This window comes from Pempheris klunzingeri, chromosome 2, assembly GCF_042242105.1.
Source record: "Pempheris klunzingeri isolate RE-2024b chromosome 2, fPemKlu1.hap1, whole genome shotgun sequence".
Classification (NCBI taxonomy): domain Eukaryota; kingdom Metazoa; phylum Chordata; class Actinopteri; order Acropomatiformes; family Pempheridae; genus Pempheris; species Pempheris klunzingeri.
In genome coordinates, this window is record NC_092013.1 from 11860106 (window position 1) to 11878970 (window position 18865).

The 18865-nt window shown below is 42.2% G+C and overlaps 4 protein-coding genes across 5 annotated transcripts; 3 read left to right on the forward strand and 1 right to left on the reverse strand.

Annotated features, from left to right (window-relative positions):
- Positions 1-578: 578 nt before the first annotated feature.
- Positions 579-8823, forward strand: LOC139216243 (von Willebrand factor A domain-containing protein 1-like). 2 transcript variants are annotated; one of them, XM_070847332.1, is made up of 6 exons: positions 579-829; positions 6059-6598; positions 6722-7000; positions 7443-7718; positions 7930-8217; positions 8338-8823. In XM_070847332.1, the coding sequence occupies exons 1-6, from the start codon at positions 751-753 to the stop codon at positions 8355-8357; spliced, it is 1482 nt and encodes a 493-aa protein (XP_070703433.1). In that variant the 5' UTR covers positions 579-750; the 3' UTR covers positions 8358-8823. The 2 variants fall into 2 exon arrangements, with proteins under 2 accessions (XP_070703433.1, XP_070703441.1); XM_070847340.1 differs by having other exon boundaries at positions 7933-8217.
- Positions 8824-11035: 2212 nt separating this feature from the next.
- On the forward strand, positions 11036-13400 carry LOC139218298 (olfactory receptor class A-like protein 4). Its single transcript, XM_070849865.1, has 4 exons — positions 11036-11311; positions 11548-11811; positions 12680-12925; positions 13188-13400. The coding sequence occupies exons 1-4, from the start codon at positions 11036-11038 to the stop codon at positions 13398-13400; spliced, it is 999 nt and encodes a 332-aa protein (XP_070705966.1).
- An 825-nt stretch (positions 13401-14225) lies between these two features.
- ora4 (olfactory receptor class A related 4) lies at positions 14226-15423 on the reverse strand. The gene is made up of 2 exons (XM_070850335.1): positions 15337-15423; positions 14226-15248 (listed from the first exon to the last, which is right to left on the reverse strand). The coding sequence occupies exons 1-2, from the start codon at positions 15421-15423 to the stop codon at positions 14226-14228; spliced, it is 1110 nt and encodes a 369-aa protein (XP_070706436.1).
- Positions 15424-17493: 2070 nt separating this feature from the next.
- Positions 17494-18635, forward strand: fndc10 (fibronectin type III domain containing 10). The gene is made up of 3 exons (XM_070836977.1): positions 17494-17539; positions 17639-17722; positions 17904-18635. The coding sequence occupies exons 1-3, from the start codon at positions 17494-17496 to the stop codon at positions 18614-18616; spliced, it is 843 nt and encodes a 280-aa protein (XP_070693078.1). The 3' UTR covers positions 18617-18635.
- Positions 18636-18865: the final 230 nt, after the last annotated feature.

Here is an 18865-nt window from a genome sequence, read left to right on the forward strand (position 1 = left end):
GATAAGTGGCAGCTGTGGTATTTACTGTAATCCCGTCTAATGGACCTGCTGAATGGGTCTGCTCGATACAAACGGGTGCCCCGTTACTGTTTCCCAAAGTGGGGGCCAGTTTTGTGGTCAGACCGAGGGGCCCCCAGAGGAAACAGAGATCAGATCAGTTTCACTTGTATTCCTCCAGCACAAAATAACACAGAAAACAGATGAGATCATTTTTCTTCATTCAGCAAAGGCAGACATTTAATTCTGGGATGTATAGGATGAGATTTTCTTGGTTCCTCTGAGACACACATTCTTTCTAATATGATGTCAATTTGATCTAGTGCCCCTCTGTTTATTTAATAAGTGTGGTCACTATTGGACTGGGAAAATCACAGTACAGGAGGAGGAGGTGCACAGACCAGTCACCAAGAAAACGTCTGTCCTATCAAAGACCAAATTCCAGCACAAAGTGATTTTATTTCCTGGCTCAGCAGCTCGAATAGGAGGAGGAGGAGGAGTAATCTGGCCTGGAAGATGAAACAGTTTCTTACATTAAAGGGAATAAAAGCAAATCAAACGACACTGCGCTGAATGAGGAGTGCGCATGACGCAGGTGAAAAGTTTGGATGAGTCGTGAGGCGGCAGAGGTGCTGTACGTGAACACAACCTGCACCGTCAGTGACAGTGATCTGTGCGATGGGATCCGGTGAAAGGATTTTATCACCTGCTTGTACTGTTTCTGATCATTGTTAATGCTGCTCTGACAGGACGATGGGCTTCTTACTTCGCTGTGTTTTTCTCTGGGCGATGTTGCAGCGGAGCTACATGCAAATCGCTGTACCTGCCACAGGTGAGTTGACAACATAAAATACGATATACATATGAACTAGAGCAGGTACGGGTATATCGCCGAATGAACCAGGAATAATACACAGACCTGATACACAAACACAAAGCCGACAGGTTGCGAAATCATTAAGATTAGGTAAAATTAGACTTTTTGTAAATGGAGTCTGGGCTGAAAGTTGAAAACGTCTCTTCTTTTATCGTAAAACTCACCATTTTGTAAACGTTGCTGTTAGTAAATGTTTAGTGAGTCAACCCGCAGCCCGACACAGACTGGAATTAAACGATGCGGGTTAACGATCAATGAGTGATTTAATATGTAGCCACAGATCAGGATCACTCCCACAGACACACTGGTTCAAACATGCTGTCACATGGACAGTGTTGTTCAGGGACCTGCTGTGTGGTGGCACTTTGCATATCAGTGTTTCCCTAGTTTTTAATTCAGGACATTGTGTCCTTTAAATGGTCTAAGTCAATAATGGTCCATAATAATGAATGTAAGTAATCAAGTATGAAAAGGTACTGATAAGAAACATGTTTTTGTTTCTCTGTACTGGATCACCTATTAACAGTAGCCTACATTTAATCAGGTACTTTACTTCAGTACAGCTCTTGAAGTACTTATACTTTACTTTAGTATTTCAATTCAATGCTACTTTGTACTCCCTTTAAAGTGCATTTTGTAATATTGTAAATTTATCTGACAGCTATAGTTACCTGTTTAACCAAACACTTGATCACTGAATAAAATACAATGCAGTGTTACAGACTAAACTACCCTACAGTACATAAAGTTGTTAAAATTTCCATCACCTCAACTCACTTACATTAAAATGTTACTTAAACATGAATGCATCAGTATTATTATTACAACAGTACATTTATAGGATAACACTGTAGTTTTACTCACATAACTTTTTGTTTGCAGGACGTTTACCTCTAATGGACTATTTTTAAAATGTAGTGGGCCCATTGCTAACTTTTACATAAAGGGTCTGGATACTTCATCTACAACTGCAGGTGATGTCAGGTTTTTTTTGTCATATGTTTTAAACTGGGAAAGAAGCCAAGTGGATGAGTTGGGCTAAAGTTGTTTTTGTGATGTCTCATGGAACAAATTATTAGGGTGTATTAACTGTAACAAGCTATGGAAAACATCATCTTTTCCAAATTTTGACACCACAGGAGATATTACAACCAATTTGGACCTCAAACATACATTTATAGAAATACAAGTAAACTGTGTCCACCAGCACTGGTCTGCCCTAAAACATTTCAATTGCCTGGATGACTCCTAAAGGGGTTTTTAGACCTTAAATCTAAGGGATAGTGGGCACGCTGAATGTGTTTGAGAGATTCATAAATGAGGCAGGAGTCCAAGGTTCAAAATGCAGAGCAGCTTTATTTTCTTTTCATTTCTTTGTAGGTTTCTTTTTGTGTGCTAACAGACAACATGTTACCATTAAATCAAATGAAGGATATTGTGTGTAATAATAAAAGTAAATCAGATATGCAAGCAAGGATATTCACTTACAAGACACACACAAGAACAAAGGCAGCAAGGCAGTATATATACAGTCTCTCATTTGGGTGAAGCAATGCACCTGAGGGGGGCGTGTCCTTTCCAGGCAGGTGTGGTCATGTCACCTCTTGGGTACAATTTATCACAGCACTTCCATTAAGTTTAGGGACTCATGAGATTGTATGCATAAAAAACAGTCAAACTCATTGCAGATGTTGAGATATCCTAACCTTTAGTCCCTAGTATGGCGAACTCCAAAAATCCTGAATCCTACATTTCCCACAATGCTGCTGCAACTCCCTGCTTGATAAACACCCACATGTCTTTCAAAGTCAAAATGTGAAAATGAATCAACAGTGGAGTGGAAATCTGAAATTAAACATAACCACAAAAGCATACAGAGAACCAATACGTGGTGTCATAATGACTTCCTTAAAGATAAAATGAAGAAACATGTCTCAAAGGAATAACTCAACATTTTTCTAAATACTTTTGTCCACTAACACTTTCATGTTTGTACGGTGAATATGAAACTACAGCCAGCAGTTTGTGTAGCTTAGCATAAAGAATGAAAACAGGGGTAAATGGCTAGCATGGCTAGTTGTCCAAATGTAACAAATCCTCTAAATCCACTAAGACGCTGTATCTTATTTGTTTAATCTATACTAAGACTGAAGTGTAAAAATGACAATTTGCTGTTAAGAGACTATTTCCTCGCTCTGAGCAGTTGCCAGGCAACCAGTGGAGACTCCAGGAAGTTACTGTTTTAGTAATAGTCTGGGATAACCCACCATTAAACAGCGAATTGTCATTTTTGTGTCTGTGTTCTGTACAGATTAAACAAACGAGATACAAAATGTTGATTAGAGGGCTTCAGAGGTGCTGGTGGGTGGATTTTGTTAGCGTTTGACAGAGCCAGCCTAGCTGTTTCCCTGTGTCCACTCTTTATGCTAAGCTAAGCTAACCGGCTGTAGCTTCATATTTAAGGTACATGAGAGTGGTATCAATCTTCATATCTAAAAGTAAATAAGCATGTTTCCAGAAATGTTGATTCCTATTCCTTTAAGATGGCTTTTAAAGACATCAGTTTAGAAAATAGATACTATAATACTGAGGTGCAAACGATGCTACTGTATGTCTTCCTAAGTGTGGAAACAACACGAAAGGGAGAATAAGGGCTGAAGAGATCAGAGAGCAATGCTGATCCACATTATTTTTGTAATGCAGGTAAAGTGTTGATTGTTAATGGTTAATTCTTCTTGAGAAAAGTCAAACATCGTGTTTCTAAGGACAATAGGAGCCCTGTTCTAAAAGCTGACTCCAACATAGAGAAAGTTGTGGAACTCACAGGTGGCCTCAGCTGATTAAAAGCAAATATTTTTACTTATTAGAGAAGTTAAAGAGATGCCCAAAAAAGCCCACATGGAATGTGTGGAAATGTTAATTAGTTCATAGTTTCATTTCCTGCATGAAATCTGTAAACGCTCAAAGGCAGCAGGGCCGCAAACAGTTTATGTGTAAAATGTTTTCGATCTTTAAAAGTTTAGAAGTGGCCTGTGTTGATTTTGATCCAACACAGAGAGGATAGTCTACCATCTGTGTGATTGATGTCAGCGCATGTTGATAGCACACCCAGTAAACTTCACAGGAGGCATTAACATATTTTTCATTCATCTGTGCAGCTCTGCAGTGAGGCATATGGCCTTGGCACAGCTTGAAACCAATTAAATGACAGATGACATGCTGAAATCTCTCTCTATCACACACATATACATATTCACATCCACTTTTCCTCTGAGGAATGTGAAGACAGAGCAGTTCTTCAACATCTCCATCAACAACTTTAATCCAGCCATCTCCACTCATCTCTCTCTCATTTCTCTGTTCTCTGCCTCATTTCCCCCTTGCAGCTTCTCCCCTTCGCCACCATGTGTATACTTTGTATAAATGTCCACAGAGGACAGCCTCAGACTTTCCTCTATAGGATCTCTTTGTAACTTGTCTGTATTTCATTAAGATTTTGGCTGACACTATTTCTTCTAATTGCTCTGTTCTCCCTAATTTCCTTTCTCCCTGTTTACTTTCCCGTTGCTTTATTTTCTGCCTCCCTATAAAAATTTAATGATTATGGATCATTGCTGCAAAAAAAAAGTAATGGGTGTGTTGGGAGGAGCTGCAAATGGAAAAGACTAAGAAGTGTGAACGATGCGGACATTGAGGAAATGAGGCAATAAAGCCAATGTGTACATTATGTAGGGGCACTACTAGGTCTGACTGTGTGTGTTCAATTCATTCTCATATAGCACACAGATTTAATCTGACTCTCAACCCAAATTATTCTGAGCATTATGTCAGTGTCATGAATAATAGTGGCATAAGACCAATGTTTCACGAACTACAGGCCACGCAAAGTGAGCAGGATTATAAGATGGGTTTGATATGATTGTTCTTGTAGGTAAAATTGATTCTTTTCATTGAAAATAATTAAACTAAGATTCAATTTGATGATAATCATGAGCACTAATGCCTCTGAGAAATGATGATAGGTGAAGATGGAGAAACCAGTATGTTAGAGGGGATGTCAGATATGAGATGTGCTCTCTCTTTTCCTCTCTGCACTGCCCTTTTTTTGGCTACTGACTCTCACTGCGTTTTCATATGATAAATCGACTCTGGTGACCAATTCTCTCGATACTCGCTATCATAAATCCTCCACTGTAGCTCCATTTTAAGTAATCTCAGTATGATATTTTTGTGACATGTTTTGATACAATGCGAGCAGATTGTTCTCAGGATTTCAGTGTTATGCATGAAACAAGACACCTCATATACCTGTTATTGCCTTTCATTTTTTATATTAATATTTCCCCAAGGACAGTAATGGTATCTGCAACAACACCAGTCTTGCCTAAGAAACCTTAAATCATTGTCCCTTTTTTATGAGTGAGATATTAATGTAGTCACAGTGGGATGATTCATCACTGCCAACAGTTACTAGTATCTCTGAGGATGTAGCTTTGGCTCCTGATAAGTCTGCACAGTCCATGTTAATCATTAATTTAAAAACTTGCCCATCTGTGCCTTGACCCAGTGTCTACGAAGAGGGAAACTGAAGCTCTATTTCAAAGCTGCTATTATCAATGTACAGTATTTATATTGACACTGATCATGGTAGCTTGTTGTGACTATCCCACAGAGAATTATCACCTGACTCTGCTGTTCCCATCAGTTCTATATTGCGTTTTAGTGCCTTTTAGCACACTGTTTTGATTCACTCACCGCTCATATCGGGGTTGTTTTCAGTCCCTCTGAGCAGCTTTTCCAAAGGCTAAAAACACACTGCGTGCTACCTACCCAACACCAAACCGCAGACAAAGTTTGAGGCTAGCTGCTTAAAATAGCGCAGCATGAATGTGAATATTGGACCTACATTTGCCTGGTGTCCAGAATCCGAATCAATGTTTATGTTAAGTGTGCCACATCAACATATACGTGTGTGTGTATTGACCTCTTTTCCTCTGACCCCAAGTGGCCAAAACAGATAGTCAGCATGTTTGTGTTTGCTGATTGTTGCATGTTTGAATGCTGTATGGTGGAAAAAATTTGGAAGATGGTAACTAGTAAACCTGTCAGTCAAAACAAGGATGACATGAGGTTCACACCCTCATTTTAAAATGACCATTATGTTTTTCCTCCTCTTGTGCCCAGAGTTTAACTGCTGTGAAGGAGACATTCTCCTTCTGCTGGACTCCTCAGGAAGTGTGGCAAACTACGAGTTCTCACGTCTCTTGCTCTTCGCCGCAGAGCTGCTTCGCCCCTTCTCATTGGGCCGTGGCCACGTGAGAGTCGGGCTGCTGCAGGTAGGCACGAACCCCAACCTGGAGTTTGGCCTGGATGTCCATAACAATCAGGAAAGCCTGCAGAGAGCTCTGCGAAGTGTCAGCCAGCTGCAGGGAGACACCAACACTGAGGTGGCACTCAGTGTGGCCCAGCGGCTTCTGACAGAGACGGAGGAGAAAGTGCCAAAGATCCTGCTGTGGCTGACTGATGGTGTGCAACCTGGAGACGTGGACAAGCCGATGTCTGAGCTGAAGGAGCAGGGAGTCTCTGTATTAGCTGTGTCTACAGTGCATGGCAACTACCAGGTGTTACAACGTGCAGTGACACCTCCTCTGGAGTCTCACCTCTACTCTGTGGACATAGATAACATTGAAATCATCACAGAGGACCTGAAGGAGGCCATAATTAGTATGTTTGTGTGTGTACAGAATCAGTACTACAGAATTATTTGCTCCACTTTCTTTATTTTACTTCACTTTCCCTCTCTGTCTCTCTTCCCCTCTCTTTCTCCTCATCTTTTCTCATCTATAGAAATTATTCGTGCAGAACGGCTGCGTGTGGTTCACTTGACTTCCCACAGCGCTGTGCTGCAGTGGCGTCCCGTACTGAGCGCAGGCAGCGGTTACTATGACTTCCGGTATAACACTGTGGAAAAAACGAGCCGTGAGAGCAGACGTGTCCTCCCAGACACCTCCAGCTGGGTAGAGCTGACCAACCTGCAGCCTGATACCTCCTACACAGCCTCCCTCCGCCCAGAGTCCAACCAGAGGCTGTTTAACACACTCTCTGTTAACTTCACCACACTTCCTGGTGAGAGGAATTAAAGGGAGTTTCCCCCTTTGATATGCATGTGCTTTAATCCTGTAATGCACTTAAAAATATGCTACGTGACGACAAAAAAAAAAAAAAACGGGAAGAAATGGATACAAATAGTTGACAAAAACAATCTCATCACAAGGTCCGCTCAGTTTCTGTCATGGAGTTTTGCCATTTTTCACGATCATCCTCATCAGATGGAGTTTTCTCTCATGCTATTCAAATGAATTGTAGATGTTTGAATTCATTGCATTTCTTCTGATTCCTCTCTGCACATTGAAAGCCTTCATGAAATATATTATTATTTCATTTGAGAAAATGCATCATGAAACACAATCCTAAATTTAGACCTTAATCTATCATCATTAACCTTCATTTGCTGCTGGTATCATCATCTCACCTGTATCTTTTGTTCCGCTGCCTGCGCTCCCGTCAGATGTTTTAAGCCCGGCAGTGGTCTCCGTGTCGGCCTCTGGCCCTCATCAGATCCATGTGAGCTGGGGTCCCCTGCAGCCGGCTCGAGTCCAGAGATACACAGTGGAGTACGGAGCTATTCCAGCTGGACACGTCCGCATGGTGACGTTACACAGCCAGCAGAACTCCACCTTACTGACCGGCCTGGAGCCGGGCACTCAGTACCTGGTCACAGTCACGGCTCTGCATGTGAACGGAAAAGAAAGAGCCATGTCTGTGAAGGCATGTACTCCAGAGGGTACGCTTTCAGTCTGCATACCATGTTTTTATGTCTAAGTGTGAGTTTTCGTCTTTCAGTTGTTTTCCTTCCAGATATTTTAGTTATCTTTGGTTAAAAGCATTGCATTACTTCTGTTTATTTCTCGTCTCTGAAAGCTGCCCTTCTTTTTGAGAATCATTAATTTGATGCTGTATCAGCTTCACTTGACCTCGATGTTTTCTTGCTGCAGCAGCTCTGCCAGCCCTGGCCGACCTTCAGCTGACCCCGGTGGGGCATCAGGAGGTGCATGTAGCGTGGCAGGCCCATCAGGAAGGCCTGAAAGGCTACTGGCTGAGCTGGGAGAGAGAAAACTCCCGCAGCTCCTCCTCAAAGCCCTCCATCTCCTCCACCTACCTGCCTTCTTCCTCCCGTTCAACACGACTCACACACCTCGCACCGAGCAGTCGCGTGTGTGTGTCCCCGATCTACAGCTCTGGTCGAGGAGATGGGATATGCTGCAATGCAGAGAGACACTCAGGTTGGCCGAGTGAAATACTACTATCTGCTTTCTTCCCCTTAATTCCTGCAATTATGTTCATACATAGCACGTGTGGTTCATTAGAGGAAGTATAATTTCTCTGTCTCTTCTCTCTGGTAGATTCCAACCGATGGGGTTAATGATCAGAGTCTTCAGCACTCAAGCAGCTGGAGCAAAAAATGGCTGAAATCGATCATTATAAGTGCTGAATGCACTAGATAACTTCTGTAGGACTGAATGTTATTTCCTAAGTTAAGATGTTTTATCTTGAAATATAGTGGCAGAAAAGGCTTTATCGCATAACTCCAGCCCTCCACCCTTACAATGAGTATGCAAAATGGTTTTTGTCTCCAGTGCATAGAAATATCACCAGCTTTGCAGCAGGGCAGACCACAGCACCACACATTTGTTCAAACATATCAGGTAGTCAGAAACATTCCCAGCTGTATGCAGGTTGGCAGCATTCACAGTTTGTGCGCGGAACTATTGTTATTGACAATTAGTATTCATTACGATCAACAGTCTGTAATGTCAGCCTACTCTTAAATTGTACTGTTACATAATTACAGTTGTATTTATTTGTAATTAAATGAAAATGTCCTTTTACCTTCTTGCTACCCTGATGTCGGCTCAAGATCCAAATCACTGGTATCCCTGGTCACCAGTTGTAAATCCTAATACTTTGACAAAGGCCTGGTTCAGCTGAGAAGTGACTATAGTTTGAATTGAGTTTTTCGTTTACAGCACCTGAACTAAGATAAACATGATAAATTACATATTTTAACTTGCATACGTTTTTGACGTACCATAAACCACAAAAAATCTTTATTAAGAATAGTGACCTGACAAACTGAGCTACAGTAGCCTGATAATCGCATTGCATGTCGTTTTCAAGTAATCATCATCATTTAGATTGAGAGATGATGTTATATGAACATCAATTCACAGGTCTGGAATTAGAGTAAAGTCACAGGTAACCTCAAACCTTTGTACCACACAATGTTTTCAATTTAATGATATCACAAATTGAATAGTTTTTTTCTAATACTAGTTTTATAATGAATCTTGTTAATTGAACTCGTCTAATATTAGCCTGAAGCTGAGGACTATGACCTTGTCTGTCAGTATGTCTCAGAGATTAGCAGGCCTTGTCCAGACTGACACTGATTCGTCTTTTTAAAATTGTAAAAGCTTTGTTCATTTGTGGAAATTATCCAAATGTATTCATATGACAAAGTTGTGTTACACACTTAAGTAAGAAGTACACAAAGTTTTGCTGGCCAACAAAAAGCAATGCTGTATCACAGTGAAGCACCCTGACAAATATTGTGGAATCTTTTTTATTATCTTTCTATAATTGTTAATTATATCAAAAGCTTGATACATTTTTGTCTTGGTTTCGCTCAGTGATGAACATTTAACCGTGTGCAGTAGAATGACAGACAGGTGTGTTGCTGGTGATAAAGCACAGAGAGCATGCAGTGCTTGTAAGCATTAAGGTGACTGTTGTATTTTATGTTATCGGCTCTTCAGATCAGAGTAAACTCACACACACTGGATCAGTTTCCTGTTTCGGTACATAGCTCATAAATATCAGAGCAGTTATAGTGAATATGTACTGTGAATAAATATATGTACTGTTGTATTTTGTATTGCCAGGTTTGTCTGGTTAAATGTTTCTAGACAAACTAATTTTTAAAAGAAGATATTTGTACAGTGTCCATAAGCATTTGATTTAATGAAATTATTAATACATTTTTATAAAAATGCCATTAAAGATGTGTTTTCCTGGAATTTGGATGCTCATGGGGCCATCTAGTGGCTGTTGGCTGTAATCAGATTGCAAACTGACCTGACCTTTAACACGCCCAGACAAAATGTCATGAACAAGATGAAAAGTGCTTAGAAGATGGATTGTCTTTTAGATAATCTCACTAATTACTCACATTTGAACAAGTGTACCCACTAATATGTTTTTGTATAAATATTAGTAAACTTTGGTGTGTTTAATGGTAAAACACTCCTCTTCTAAATGTCTGACACATCTAGCTTAAGTCCTTCATTGTAAGACTGAAGAAAGACATACTGCTTGCTGGAAATACTCTATATTCATCTGTATCATCCTCTTTTCCTTTGCACACACCCATATATTGCTTTCTTGGCAAATGTTGATTCATTTGATGCTAATTTGACTCCTGAAGGTGATCTAACGGTAAACTTATTACTTTTGGGTTATGTTAATTGGATTCCAGTGGCCTGGCAACATAAAGTTAAAACACTAAATTTAAGTGCTTTCTAATGTTTTGTTTATTTGCTGATAACCCACCCTCATAAGAGCATACAAACCAAAAGGCCTCCACTTCCCCAAGGATGATGGCATAAGGAAGTTGCAAAGGAAGCACATTTGATTTAGGGACGCTGATTAATCTCTAGTGTTTCATTAACATGCACCTCAAGCTCCCTGAGGCATAAACCATAGTGTTGCTTTTTGGCTTTCTGAGTGCCTAACAAGGATTGTCCCACCACAGTCACAAAGCACAAATATACGTCTGCTGTCGTGTTTTTTTGTCGTGATGACACAGGTAGCATCACCTTCTTTCATTGGCCCCAAGAAGGAGTGCCTTAAGTGAGCTGGCAGTACCTGCAAAGACCAGCGTGGTGAGTACACTTATGCACAACAGGTTGGCAGCATGCTGGAGGATGGAAACTGAATAATATTCAGCTGACATACATTAAACTGAAGATGAGGCATGTTTTAACACTTTATATCAGCTGTTAAAACTGCTCCATACAGAAGATTGTCAGGACAATGGCTGGAATGAACGGTCACATGGAGGAGGATGTAGACGTAGAGCTTGTGGGGATGGGACTTCGTGTCTCTGTGTCCCCAGTGCAAACTGCCTTCTACATCCTCCTGGTGATGCTGGGCATCCTGGGTAATGCCATTGTGGTTGGGGTGATTGGTAAGAGTGTGATAATGGACCGTGGAGGCAGACGTAACTCGGACATCATTATCATTAACATGGCACTGTCTAACCTGCTGGTGTCTGTGGTGAGGAACACACTGCTTGTCATCTCAGACATGGGACTCGAGGTATGTGGTCTTTAAAATCAATAGTTTTTAAGATTTTTAGCTCAAAGGGTTTATTTTTTTGGGAGGCTTTTATTTTCTTACAGCTGAAAGATTAAGCAGACATGATTGTGAATGTCTGTTAGGCCCATTGAAGAGACCTCTGTATATCTCCAGCAGACACAGTCTGTGTGAGTACAGTGAATTAGTCAGTAAAAGTTAAAACTTTGTGAATACACATCCATCTCTTTCCTTTACAGCTGTATTCATCCAAAGAGTGGTGTCAGGTCCTCATGGGTGTCTGGGTGTGGCTGCGATCGGTCAACGTGTGGTCAACACTCTTCCTCAGTGCTTTCCACCTCCAGACACTGAGGCGTGTGGCTCCCACTATCGTGAACCTTCACAGGCCCCGCGGCTTTCCTAAGATCCTGCTGCTTAGTCTGGGCCTCATCTGGCTTCTCAACTTTATTTACTCCATTCCTGCTCATATCTTTTCCACTAGTGGGGACATAAACAGCACAGAGGTGAGAGCTGCTGCAGCAGGAGGCTGAATTCGCTTAAATTAAAGGCCTATTTGGCCTATTTTCTACAAATCATGTACACTTAACATCACTGCTAGTTAGTAAACCATGCTACTTTGTGCATTTACTTTTTTTTCTACTTCAGGCATCCGCTTTCCGTTTACTTCTGTATGGGATCAAAATCAACTAATACACTTTGAAAGCTGCTTTCCCTGTGTAACCTATCCCAGTGAACATCAAGTCTGCATTTGTTTTTGTTAAATTTAGGTTATCACTACGAAATTACTTTAGTGTTATCAGGTAATTTAGTACAGACTTTAAAAATAAACTAAACTGCGCTGATACACACAACGCTAATGTAAAATAGATAACGGACTGTGCAGAAGTGCAGACTTGATGTTAAATTAGACAACTCAAGCAAATCTCTGGAGTCTGCACCAAAACAGGAAACAGTTCAGAAAATACCTCCAAAAACCTAAAATGTATATCATGCTTTTAGAAAATGGTCAGTAAAAATATTACATTGCATTGTAATGTATGTATGTAATGTACAAGAGGTAAATTTGCAAAAACCTTGGTGTGGTGCTTTACAATTTAGAGAAATATGATGAGAGGATTACAAGTAAAACAACAGAGTGGAATGTGGATCAACTGGATCAAATCATGTAAATAGAACACACTTCATCAGAAGTAAATCCTGCATTTAATTTTGACTCAATTCAGACTAATAAGATTAATAACGAAACAAAAGTGTTAAAGGGGTAAAGGATACCTCTCTCTTAGCTCTATTGTACTTTATTGTGTTGTATTAAGTGTACGTTCCACCCTACTTCCTCGGTGACCTGACTCCTCTCCTCCTCCTCTTTCTCAGACCCTGATGCTGGTGAGCAGCACGACGCGCCCCCTGCTGGGATGTGTGTGGAACTTTCCCACCAGCTACAGCGGCCTGGCCTACGCCACCACATCTATGGTGATCCACGAAACAGTTCCCATAATCCTAATGGCCTTTACCAACCTGGGCTCCCTTTACACACTGTACACCCACGGCAGGATGCGGAGCTCGGAGCAAGATGCACCCGTCATTAAAAGGGTGCCTGCTGAGAGACGAGCAGCAAAGGTGAGGGAGAGGAAGGTGTCTGAAGCTTTGCGGTTGTGAAGAGCTCCCTGAAGACATGTTCATCATATAGATGAGTTGTAGATGAGTAAATTCAATTGTTTAATTTACAGCAGACCTGAGAATTAATTAATGTAACAGACAAACATGGATATCAATTGTTATAGCAACACTTTTATTGGGGTTCAGGTGAACATATTTCATCAAATCTCAATATCTGATCTGAGTTTCACTCCCTGATTCTTTGCATTGTGTGCTTCTCCAGGTGATTCTCGCTCTCATCATGCTCTTCATTGCTTCCTGGGGAACTAGCATTATCTCTGTCAACTATTTCAACTACAACCAGGGCTCCTCGGCTGAGTTTCTTTTGGTCATTGCACGTTTTGCCAACATTATCTTCATTGCCATGTCACCTGTTGTTCTGGCAGTTGGCCACAGGCGGCTGCGTTCTTTCATTAAGGCTATGCTCGCTCACTGACAGGCCCCCTGGCTCACAGTACACTCTGCTGAAGCCCTGGAGGTGCAGCACACACAATACTGCTAATCATTAACTGCTATTTGCATCAACTTCCCTGCAAAACATTTGAAGGAAGTTCATGGTTATGGGAAAAAATATATGATGTTTCTCCTCTGAGCAAACTTCCACATATGCGTGTGTGCCTGGATTTGGACTGATGGACTGATGGAAAGGCAAAAGTGTTTAAAAAGCAATTAAGGGTACAAGGATTTGTGCTACATGACCCAGTGAATTTAATTCTTTATGTCGACGGGCCTGATGGATGTTGTGATGTGTTTTGGTGGTCCAAATAGAAAATAAAAATCTATCAAAACAGGTTAATTTAGATGATATTATCATATGTTTTCATTAGTTTGCATATGAATCTGGGTCTAACATTGCACTATATAGGTTTGATGTAGATTAGAATTAATTGGACAGGGTTTGAGATGTTGGTTTGATGTTTTTATTGCAGGCTTGTAAAGCCCATTGAGACATTGTATGTGGTATTGGCTTATAGAAATTAACTTGCAATTGACATTGCAAACAAAAAAAAAATCACTCAGCTGAAAAGAAACACCAATAATAATAATAATAATAATAATAATAATTCAACATTAAAATAAATTAGCCAGTTTGATTTAAATTGCTTAAAATATAACTAAAATAATACTTCACAATTGTTCTGTCCAGAGGAAACATGCAGTGCGGCACATCTACATTCAAATTGACGATGCGTCTTTGCTTATTTGGGGATAACCTCTATTTTTCCGTACTTTACTAACAATGCAGTCACGCTTTGCTACATCATTTGTTTGCTTTAACTTTCTGCTCCACTGTTACGACCTTCCTCTCTTTTTGAACAATAAAAATGGTTTGTTTTCCCTTCTTTCCTTCAGTCTTTGGGGATTCAACTCCCTCCTCAGTGTCCTGTCTGTGGCATTTGATTACTTTAGACCACCCCAGTACCATACTCATGATCCTCCTCCTCAGCTTGCCATGTCCCAGGGCCACCACCATGGGACTGAATCCTACAAACAGCGAGGCAGAGAAGTGGGCCACGGTCAGCAGCCCTTCAGCATGATGTCCCCCATCGTGGTTGTAGTACGTCACTGCAGCAACCTGTAGCGCCCAGCAGACCACGAAGAGCGACACAAGCGACATGATCACATGAGCTGCTTTGCGTTCAGTGGACACATGTTTGTCCAGCTCCCCGTGGGTTCCTCCTGACTCTCCTCCTGAGGTAACAGCTCGGATGTGTTTTGCCAGAGCATGAAGTGTGGCCAGGTTGGTGCAAACCATCAGCACCAGTGGCAACACCTCATTAAATGCCAGCGAGGTGGAAGCGAAGGCTGAGCCCTGCTGGTTGGAGGGGAACTCCCAGACACAGCCCAGCAGAGGCCTGGTGGTGCAGCTGATCACCATCAGCTCCACAGTGGCGTTGCCGTGAACATGAGTGGTATATACCAGAGCTGGAATGGAGAAGGCCAGGTTTGCGCCCCACACCAGCCCCAGAACGATCCAGACCCGCCGCCTCTCCCTCTGCTGTGCGAAAGGTCCAAAGGCCACATGCTGTCGCCTCAGGGTAGTGCAGTGGAAGACGCTAAGTGCAAGAGTCACCCAACAGCCCACAGCTCGCCACCACACCCACAGCAACATGAAGACTCTGCACCAGCCCGGCGACAGAGATACATCCAGTCCCAAGTCTGACACGAAGATAGGCACTGTGCGGAAAAGTGAGGTCAGCAGGTTGGCCAGCGACAGGTGCACCAAAATAGTGTCAGAGGGGGGGAGTCTCCGCGATGGACTCTCAATGGCTGACTGAAACACCTGAGAGTATAAGCAGGACAGACTGAGAACATTCTTACCTAAAAACATTCAGCTCAATTAACAAGTAAGATATTTTATATCATCTCACCACATGGATGACCCAGATGTTTCCCAGGATGCCAGAAAAGACCAAGAGCCCAAACAAAATAGCGTCTACAGTGAGGACTTCTGACATGGCATCATCCTCTGCATAACAACACAGTTTCCTTTTTCTTTGGCATGTCTGTCAGAGGGACACACCAAGACTCCACATGAACCACTACAGCTGCTGCTGCTGCCCTCATGGTGTTTTATATATGCACACACAGACAAACAAACATATTTATCACACTGAAGGTTTCATCTTTGCTGACCAGACTCAAGGTCAATTTAATCCAATATGTTGATGCTTGATGAGTGTACATGCAAAGGCAGGCATTTTTCACATTCTCTTTCCGTGTCACAGACCAACTGTAAATACACTGCTGTCTCTTGACCCGAGCGATCACAACAACAGGTGTGTTTGTTGTGTTCCTAGCAGCCTGTTCCCATTAAATTATGCAGACTAATCATCACTTAACTCTGCTGTGGAAATGCATGTTGTGAAGTACCAGCAATCTGCATATTCATTTTTCAGTAGATACTCTGAATGTCACATAGCTTTGCATAATAAAAAATAGCTAGTATCATACTAACATTTGTACCATTAACTACAGATCACACAGATTTAACCAATTATCCTATGTGACCTCTATGGGACAGGTGGAGCCAAGTCAGTCCCACTGACGCAGCATTTTTTTCTCCTATCAGTCAGCCATTCATACTCTCCCTTGGTACTAATTGTTTACTGAGTTGCCAAGTTTCTCTCTTGGGCCGAAGCAATTATTGCTTAGAATAATCTCACATAAGCACAGCTTAATTAAATGCGTTGTAGAGAACAATGATGCATCTTAATGTGCTTGAGATTATTTATTATGAGATTTTATGAGAAGAGGCCATCATGTAACAAAAAAATGAAACACCACACACTAAAAATGTGAACACAATAAATATTACAGTAAGCACAGGGATCGACTGACTTCAACATATAGTATTCACGTGTTGCTCTAATTGGGTCTCCATCCCTCTCTACATGAGCAACACGCTTATTAAAGTAAGTTTAACTCGGGACAAATCAGAAGCAGCAACTCTCTGTCTCGCAATAGTACTTCACAGCCACGTAGAGAAGATTGATTAGAGAATAAAGGCTCTATTTCTGTGTATCGTTCATTTCTACCATTTGCGAAAACACATAAGATACAACTCATATATTGGATATAAACTCTGACAATCTGCTCATGCAGGATTTATTGGAGGGACACTGTATAGCATCACTGACAGAGAGGTGTCAGATGCAGCTACCAGGGGCAAAAAAAATTGTAAAAAAAGAGTATTTGTTCATATGGTGCAACTTTACCATCAGCCAAATTAAACTCAGTCTTGTTTTCTGATTCTGAACTGTATTTAAAGGCACAAAGACTAGTTAGACAAAGTCTATAGTTTACATAGAGCAAAATACAATCTGATTTAACTCACTTCACTCGTCTCTCTGAGACCCTACCATACATGTGATACAAACTGATTCATGACGAGGAAGAAGGTGGTATTTTCTTTTATGGGGAGACGGGTTTCATGTGCTGCTGTAGATGTTTAGCCGCACAGCGGCTCTGATCTGATGTGGGGGAGCTGCAGGTGAGCAGCGCAGGTGGGATGCAGGTCGATTTAAACTCCACATAAGTCCGTGTTGTCAGGACTGTGGTTGCTGTCTCCATTATTGACAGACACCTGAAGCACTGTGTGGGATGATGACTCACAACCCGACTGCTGATGACTACAAATATTTTGTGCACGCACCCACGCTCCCAAGCACTGCGCGGCGCGCGCTCCTCCACGTGCACTCACACACAGAAGGCATCAAAGCCTTTACGTCAAGCCAGACAGGAAGAAGAAAGCAAATCTGATGGCACGATAGCCGGGTCCTCACATCCCACCGAAACAAGTAAGTGATTTTTTTTATAAACGCCAGTGAGCCGGAAGCTGCACCGAGGCGACTTTTATCCCCATTTAAGGTTTATTAACTTCGTCCTGCACGCTTATCCTGTGCAAGGTCAAAGTCGCGTGATTAAATGTTATTTCTGTCGCAGATGCTTACCCGCTCCTCTCGCCTATGGACGCTATCCTGTTACACACGGATTTCGTCTGTGCACACTGAGGGAGAGCTGATCTTATGGCAGACATCAGCCCGCTTTGTACCATCGCCCATCTGATCCACTGTGAGAGAAAAATATTCGACGAGAGGAAGTGAGATGAAAAGCCAACAACGACCATCACTGCTCGCCTTACTGGCACTCCTGCTCTGCACATTACACCAGACAGCTGGGTCCAGCAGATCTCATCGCAGCAGCTCAGCATCCTCCTCCTCATCATCATCATCATCATCAACTCCTCCATCAGAGGTGAGAGGCAGGAATAATTTGGGGACGCCCCAAAACTGGCTTAAACAGACTAACATCAGTTCCAACTATGGCAATCACAGCCATGAAAGTAGGCCATCACCAAAGCTTAAAGAGGAAACAGGCCAAGGGAATAGCTTCTCGTTCAACACCAGCAGCCGCAATATTTCTACTGTGATATCAGAAAGGTCTGGCAGGGCACCAAGCTGGAGGCTAGAGGAAGGGGTGTCACCGCTGTGTGCCTACCGAGTGATTGAGGGAGGCATTGGGGGGCAGCTGTGTTTCCGACACACACTTTCTGGGTACAAGTGTCGTAAGGGAGACTGCAGGACAGTGGTGTCTCTGGGGCATCTGGTGGCAAATATTCTTATCAATGGCAGCGTACTGTTACAGTGGACGCATGAGGGGGAGTCCACGATGACTGGCCAAGACCCCAAGACAAAAGAGACTGCAGCTGGTCCTGGGACAAATTTAACAAGAGAGGAAACTCTAAGATCAAATACTGTTTTCGGTGGCCGACGCCACAGACGGGGAGGCTTCGAGTTGAACTGCTGGTGGAATGGCAGCTATACTCAGTTTGAGTGCGCTGGTGTCCATCTTGGATCTGGCTGCAGGGACTTTCTCATGACTGATCTGCACGAGAACATCCCGTACCGCATCTGCCTGCGCTCCCTGGCCCGCCCTGATCCGACACAGAGAGCAGAGCAGCGGGACTGTGTGGAGTTTACCCTGCCGCCGTCTGGGATGCAGGACATTGTGATTGCCATGACAACGGTGGGGGGAGCTATTTGCGTGATGCTGGTCATCATCTGCTTGCTGGTGGCATATATCACAGAAAACATCATGAGCCCCACGACACAGCACACATACTCCTACCGCACTCACTCGCACCACTGATGTTACATTGAATCCAAGATGCACTGCTAAATAAAATAAAATGTCCTACATGTAACATCCATGATGACCATTTCTAATCTCACAATCATAGGTAATCATAGTTATTTTTCAATCAGCCACACAATATGATGAACACATCCTGCTATGACTGAATTGAAGCACAATCTATTGTGGCTGACATGCCTTGACAACCTCAGAGAGGATGCACTGAACCAGAAGTCCTGATAACCTACATTTACTATTATACAG

Excerpts from the sequence above, each read along its gene's own strand:
- LOC139216243 (XM_070847332.1), top strand. The coding sequence starts at position 751 with ATGGGCTTCTTACTTCGCTGTGTTTTTCTCTGGGCGATGTTGCAGCGG. Across the intron at positions 830-6,058 it reads AATCGCTGTACCTGCCACAG|AGTTTAACTGCTGTGAAGGA; the intron begins GTGAGTTGACAA and ends TCTTGTGCCCAG. Across the intron at positions 6,599-6,721 it reads CCTGAAGGAGGCCATAATTA|AAATTATTCGTGCAGAACGG; the intron begins GTATGTTTGTGT and ends TCTCATCTATAG.
- LOC139218298 (XM_070849865.1), top strand. The coding sequence starts at position 11,036 with ATGAACGGTCACATGGAGGAGGATGTAGACGTAGAGCTTGTGGGGATG. Across the intron at positions 11,812-12,679 it reads GGGACATAAACAGCACAGAG|ACCCTGATGCTGGTGAGCAG; the intron begins GTGAGAGCTGCT and ends CCTCTTTCTCAG. Across the intron at positions 12,926-13,187 it reads CTGAGAGACGAGCAGCAAAG|GTGATTCTCGCTCTCATCAT; the intron begins GTGAGGGAGAGG and ends GTGCTTCTCCAG.
- ora4 (XM_070850335.1), bottom strand. The coding sequence starts at position 15,423 with ATGTCAGAAGTCCTCACTGTAGACGCTATTTTGTTTGGGCTCTTGGTC. Across the intron at positions 15,249-15,336 it reads ACATCTGGGTCATCCATGTG|GTGTTTCAGTCAGCCATTGA; the intron begins GTGAGATGATAT and ends TTATACTCTCAG.
- fndc10 (XM_070836977.1), top strand. The coding sequence starts at position 17,494 with ATGGCAGACATCAGCCCGCTTTGTACCATCGCCCATCTGATCCACT. Across the intron at positions 17,540-17,638 it reads CATCGCCCATCTGATCCACT|ACAGCTGGGTCCAGCAGATC; the intron begins GTGAGAGAAAAA and ends ACATTACACCAG. Across the intron at positions 17,723-17,903 it reads CATCAACTCCTCCATCAGAG|AAAGGTCTGGCAGGGCACCA; the intron begins GTGAGAGGCAGG and ends CTGTGATATCAG.